This window comes from Lytechinus pictus, chromosome 5, assembly GCF_037042905.1.
Source record: "Lytechinus pictus isolate F3 Inbred chromosome 5, Lp3.0, whole genome shotgun sequence".
NCBI lineage: Eukaryota > Metazoa > Echinodermata > Echinoidea > Temnopleuroida > Toxopneustidae > Lytechinus > Lytechinus pictus.
The window spans coordinates 1,671,412-1,678,406 of NC_087249.1; the positions used below are offsets into that span (position 1 = coordinate 1,671,412).

The window sequence follows — 6,995 nt, forward strand, 5'->3', positions numbered from 1 at the left end:
TTCATAAGAGTGACTCATGTTTTGACAATGGAATGTAATGAAAGTTTGCCACTGCATTTATTTTTCACTACTTTGTCTTATCCTGAAATTGTATTCATGTCTAAAATTTGTTATCACACTGCTATAAATTTGTCACATTACAATGTACTTTCATGTCATACTATGATTATGTTTATGTATTGTAAATTTATTTTGACTTTACAATAAATGCAGAAACTCCTGCAAAAAAATGTATTCCATGGCCTTCATACAGACAATATTATGTAGGCCAACTTTCCAATATTATATCGTTTCATACAAAACGATGATCAAAACAAATATTTTAGTAGTTACAGAATCAAAGAAAAAACACATACTCGAGGGTCTCTTGTTTCATACAAATATCAGGAAAACTTTCTACAAGAAGTAGATGATATACATTATGGAAATGAATCCATAATCATTACACTTGTCTGTATCACTACACCCGTAACACACTGTCAAAGGTCTATGAAAAAAGTTGGCAGATATAACCGTCCCCGTAATGAGGAAGGGGGGGGGGGGGTAAATGCTGATACATCTATTGGCAGAAAAGGTTTTTTTTTTCAAGGAGCAAGGCAAAAGTAAAAATGCGATGTGTAAATGTGTGTCGTGGTGAGGTGGGGACTGATTTTTTTTTAATTGATTTTAACTGTCCATTTTAGAACACTCATAAAGAACTACCCAGCCACCCCCGCTCAGCAATCCTGTATGTGAGTATGTGAACATATGATGAATGTATGTTCACTTTACAAATGGCTTCCATCCAAAAAGAGTGAAGGAATCAATTTACAAAATGGGCAGTAGACAGGAAATCAGGAAGCATTCATCCTTGATCTGATGAGATAGAATCAGCAGCTTGTCTAGGGGTGTCATCTCTACATTATCATTATCGTCCATGCAGTCACACTCGTGGTGAACAAGGGCGGAGGAAATCTCTCCCTTTAAAAGGTAGGGACCAGAGGCTGGTAAATTTGACAAGCAAAAAAAAAAAAAAAAAAGGTTATCATCCCAAATGTAGGGTCATTTCGACCAAAATAAATTTGACAAGCAAAAAAATAAGGGGGTTATCAACCAAAAATGTAAGGTCATCTCGTCCAAAATATGTTTTATTTCGATTTTGAATGATGTATTTCTTTCCATCATAAAAGACCAAAAATAGTAGGGGGACATATGATATTGCGTCCCCCCTACTATGTTGGGTAGGGGGACGCGTCCCCCTGCCCCCCCCCCCCCCCTGGGATTTCCGCCCATGGCGGTGAAACCGTAACACAAAGGTTAGCGATTGATCGTACGCTTGATTTTTGCGATTGATTGTACATTGTAGTCAATGCAATCAATCGTAGAAAAATGTTCTACGATCATTGCTAAGCTTTGCGTTAAGGGTCCCAGACCGTCAAAAGATATTATTTTGGGTTGGGATCTCTTTTGAATGTTTGTAGCATTATATAAAGAATTACATCAGGCATTATGTTGTGGGTAAATTAATGCATCAAACATATTTTCGAGTTCCTGATCTTGAAAAAAATGCATAATTCTAGAGTCACATGAACATAATGGAATCCCTATAACTGACCGAAGGTGTGTTATTATTAAAGCCTTAATAATCTGGTTGGTCTGGAGTATGTTCACCCAGTGTGACTCGAGCTTAAGTTACGTCTACTACCTTTCCACAAAATGTATTTAGTTGTTAGTAACTCACATTCCTATATAATAAAAGCTTTGACAATAATTTAGCTAATCTTTATAAAGCAACAAATATTTCAATTTATTGGCAACCTTAAAACCGTTAGTGTTTTTTCATTTTTTTACTTTAAGACTAAGATAAAAATTGGAGCCATTTCCTACCTAAAATATTAAACATGAAAATACACTTTTTCAAGCATGTCACACAAAGGATTGGAGAATAATAAACTTGACGTTAGATAGCATGGATAATGCTGTTTTTACCTCAACACGCGATTCTTTCCCAAAAAGCAGAATAATGAAGGTATCGAAATCGGATACCAAGCCTGTAGTGTGAAATGCTATTGATATACCAGACCGACCAGGGTCCATGACCAGACATTGTGAAAAGATTGTCATCGAATTGGACAACTATCTCACTTGTTCCATTCCTGGATTGGTAGAAAGCCCCTTTTTGAGGAAACTGAAAACGAAGAGTTATACCTACAATACGAGTACTGTAATACAGAGAGATTAGAAATGTAGCAATTAAAAAGTACCAGGAAATATGAAATTACCATCGCTTGAGAATATAATATCCCAGGGTTATGTCCCTGGGATTGTATATCATCTCAATGAATAATTTAAAAAAATGATGTATGAATATAATGATACGATTCCATCGTTGTTTGTACTCTTGTAAATGTTCCAATTTACTTTCAACCTTATTTGTGTTATCTTCAAGATCCCAACTATTGGTTTAAAATCTACGTACATGTTAAATGATATTTATTTTGAAAGCCACCAAAGAAATCGTTACAAATTGTGTTCTTAACTTGTTTGGCCATTAATTGCGAAGCGGACCGGGCAAGCGGTGTTGGCTAGTTAAACATCGGGCTCCAAATCTGCATGGGAAAGTTGCAATATCAAGTTTTCGGTGACATATTTTTACTAATGATTACACATTAATCATCGCTTACAGGATCGAAAACCGAAAAGTAAACGTGCATAAACACTTGGAAATTACATTGACTGGTATTATCACGCGAATGTCGTGGTAGCTCAGTTGTTTGTGTTTCACACAGTATAGTAAACAAGCTTGGAGGAAGGAATATGATAAAGAATAAACCACTATACTCGTGCCATGAACGACTTAAACGGAGTTAAAACAAACAAACAACTTACTGTAGATTAATTATGCATTATCTAAAAAGTACATATGTCAAGGAGACTATGAGATCAACTTCCTGTAAAAGAACAGCCCGCATGCGATCAGAGTGACTTAGCTGAATAGCGCCAAATTTAGCCTAAAGTTTTTAAACTCAATGATGCAACACACTTGATTTATGAATCTATGCAATCTTTCCAATGTGTTCCGATACAAAAATTTAAGTGTTATTTGTCTTCGATTTTTTCGATCTAGGGTCCAACTGTGCCTAATCTGAATGCAATTTTACTACAATAATAGTCAATTAATAAAGCAATTAAGTCCCATAATATTTCAGAAACATACAATTTTTAAGAACAAAACTTGAAGAAATAACTAGGACTATTTTTCTATGATAGCGCGTATAGGCCGCTTTTCATCATTTTATAATGGCAATATCAGGCAAGCCCAAAGGAAAATACAATCATACAATAAGTGGGTCTAAAGAATGCTACAATTAGACATTTTAGAGCAGGTTCAAGGCAGACTGGATTATTGTGATGTATGAAGATTGGTACCCAACTTATCTAATGATAACTCCATGGTAGGAACAATGTCAAATAATGATCATTAAGATATAACTTGAACATTTGGACAATTTCTACTGTGATCTTTAATTTGCTTCAACCACGAATGCAATGATTATCACGAATCAATACTAACATGACAGTCTTCGTTCTTTGACCTTCTCATGTGGATCACAAAGCTCCGAAAGAAAATTTGTCGACAGAAATCTTTTCAATGTTTTGTGAAAAGTCATGACATTGAATTATATTCAACGACAAATCAATCCTATTTACAATCCATTATATTGATGGCGTCATGGGCTACTTCATACGACCAGTATTACTGACTTCATGTTTTCATGCGAGGCACTCACAACTTTAATCCAGAGTTACACCCTGCTTCAAAAACATTCAAGATCCTACTTTTTATGATTTTTTTTTATTCTTTAATGTCTTTAAACAGAATAATGGCGCCAGACAATATCTTGTAATCATCGTCATCATCTGCTTCATGAAAAGTATCAAGGCACAAATTGAAATATCAATTTTCAAAATGCACTTAGTCTGTATCATCATATGGTTACATCATACTGAGAAGGCTAATTTCAAATATTTATCAATAAGTTAAAAAGTCTTCGATTACATGGAGGAGTGGAAGTGTTAGCGAGTGATTCCTTTGTAACTACCGACTGAGTTGTGTCTGCTCTGTGATTTATCGGGTTTACTGAGGCTACCAAATGATCTCGTGGAGGCATTGGTTGAATTTTGTCTGTTTGGTGATATATCGTGCTTATTGAGGCTACCAAGCGATCTTGAAGATGGGTTGTTCGAGCTTTGTCTCATGAACGATTCCCTCTTCAAACTACAAAATGAAGGATGACCATCTCTTTGATGAATTGTCTTGATCTGCCCATCCCCTCTCACCTCAGAGTTCTGATGTAGGCTCAGCGCACGGCGGAGGCATTTCGAAGGTTTAGGGATCGAAGCTATTTGACACTTGATGATATATCTAAACACCACTTTCATAGTAGGGTGCTTGTATGCGTATATTATAGGGTTTACGCAGCCATTGAAGACAAGTGGGATACTTGCGTAAAGAACTAGAAGATCTAGGATCGGATCTACTGGAAGTACTAGCGTGATGGTATACGGGATGATACACATAAAAAATGCACAAACAACATAGAAGAGGTTCTTGGTTATCTCGATCTCACGCGTGCTCACTGTTTTAATTCGTTTCTTCTTTTCCAGCTTGCAACCTCCGTTAGCAGGGGCGTGGCCATGTCCTTGACTCGGACCTGCACTGGTATCCGTATGGTGTTCCTGAGTACTGCTCATGTCATCGAGGTTGCTAGGTTCATTGGCGGGAACTTTTGAAGATGAGTGGGTTCGCAGACGACGAACGTGGTGCCGGATGTAGATCCAGATTTTGATGTAGCAGAAGAGAATGATTATGAATGTGAATAAGAACGTGATAGCAACCAAGATATCGTTCACAAATGCGTATGGATGAGATTCATTCCATAGACAAGCTCGATAGGAAGGTGAGTAACCAAGCTGGCCGACACCCATGGCTTGGGGCAAGACGAGAATGAAGGTTGGGTACAACCAAGCCATGGCAGTCATTGCGAATAATTTCTTGGTGGTGTAGAGCCAAGAATATCTCTTCCTTGGTTGTGTGATGAGGAAACATCGATTGAATGCTATCAGAGCTAATGTTAAGATGCTCCCAACCAAACAGATGATGCTGATAGCTCCGATGAAGGCACATAGTCCGTTAGGAAGACGCGTGCTGTCATCGCGGCTCAGAAACATGACCACCTGAAATGGGAGGGTCAAACAAGAGAGCAGGTCGGTGATGGCTAGACTGACCACGAACACGTTGGTCGGTGTCTGGAGTTTCCGACAGAGTGCGACAGCGGCGATGACCATCGAGTTGCCAGCGATGCCGAAGACACAGATGATGATGTAACAGACAGAAATTATGATAAACTGATTGTGACCAGCCAGTTCCTTGTTAGCTGGTATCTCTGTTGTCAAATCATCAACCGAAGATGACATGTTGGCTGTTGAGTTCTCCATAATTATGACGATCAATTGACTTTGATGCCTATAGAGTTCTTTGAAGAAGTTGTATCCTCATCACCAATGTATCAAGATTTCCAGACTTGCTAATTGGTGATAAAACAAGAAACAAGAACTTGATTACAGTTATTAAAATTATATTTAATAATAATTTTTGTCCTGATTAGTTTATCACTTTCAATAAAATATCAAGATGATAAAGTCCTGCTGAGGCATGTACTGATTCCAGCAATCCAATTCCCCAGGGATACGATACAGGTATCGTTGCGAATGTTTGTTGACTTCACTGGTAACGGAGGAAATGAGAATGGAATCTCGTTGGAAAACTTGGGTTTAACAAACTGTTATATCTCGTGTTGGTTTTGGAATGAGAAGTGAAATCAAACTCTTGGAGACTGGTAGACTATTATTGGTCGCTGCGCAAACGTTCTTATTTCCCTCTCTCTCTCTCTGTCATCGGACCGCATACGTGACTCAGTTCATTCTCCTCGATAAAGTTGGTGATCGCTTTTGAAGACAACGCATGCGCATAATGGTGTTAATCGATCTCTGTCGTGTCTGATTTCATTATATTGCAGTTGTAGTAAAAATGCGGGTCTGCGTTTCTTTCTTCCTTTTTCCTGACAACGTTCAATTGTCACGTTTTCCTATTCTTCCTTGCTCCTGCTTTAAAGTTAGCCTGGTGTTCATATCAAACCTTAGATTGACTGAGGTAGCATCTGTTTCATTCAGGAGACGAAAAGGGTGGGGTGGTTGAAATTGTCATATGGAATTGGTGTTATACTTGGGATGGGTTCATTCAAGAAAATGCAGAAAAGAAAAATAGGGCCTAATAATGACTAACAATGAAGGATATGGAGAAACGGGGGACGGGTTGATCACACCTAGTTATATTTTTTTATCAATACCATTTTCAAGGGATTAATGAAATATTAATGGAAAATGATGCACTGTATGGCAATTTACTCTTATTTCCCTCTTTTTCGAGGGAATACGTCTGGAAATTTTATTATTTCCGTACATTTTTAAAATACTAGATAGGCTTTTATTACCAAAAGGTATGGCTCTATACAGCCTTTGCAGTAATTGAATCAGTACATGTATCTTCCTGCTTCATATAAAGTAATGTGATATTGGATGACCACGATGAATTATCACAGTTATCTTTGTGATAAGTTCTTGACCCACCCAGTGGGGAGTTGATCTCCGTGGTATATAAGGTACCAGTATGGTACTAAATACATCCTCTTTACTTTTATTATTTTTAGTTGAAAGGTGATTATCTTAACGCTAATGATAATCCAAGATTAGTTAGATTCCGTGTATGACTTCAGGAAGTTCTTGTCCCGTACACGGTCAAGGAAAATAGATCTCGCTGTGATTGGCAACCTTCCCCTCTCATTTCATTAACATATCAGTGTGACAACAATTTATCATATTTCTGGTATTTCATGGTATATTGATCGATGCGGAAATGATGGTGAGTGGTTGGCCTTGAGTAATAGAACAGTGCA

The 6,995-nt window shown here is 37.6% G+C and overlaps 1 protein-coding gene across 1 annotated transcript; it reads right to left on the reverse strand.

Annotated features, from left to right (window-relative positions):
• Positions 1 to 1,145: 1,145 nt before the first annotated feature.
• Positions 1,146 to 5,951, reverse strand: LOC129262597 (G-protein coupled receptor moody-like). The gene has a single exon (XM_054900735.2). It carries the CDS (start codon positions 5,476 to 5,478, stop codon positions 4,057 to 4,059), a length of 1,422 nt encoding a protein of 473 aa, XP_054756710.1. The 5' UTR covers positions 5,479 to 5,951; the 3' UTR covers positions 1,146 to 4,056.
• Positions 5,952 to 6,995: the final 1,044 nt, after the last annotated feature.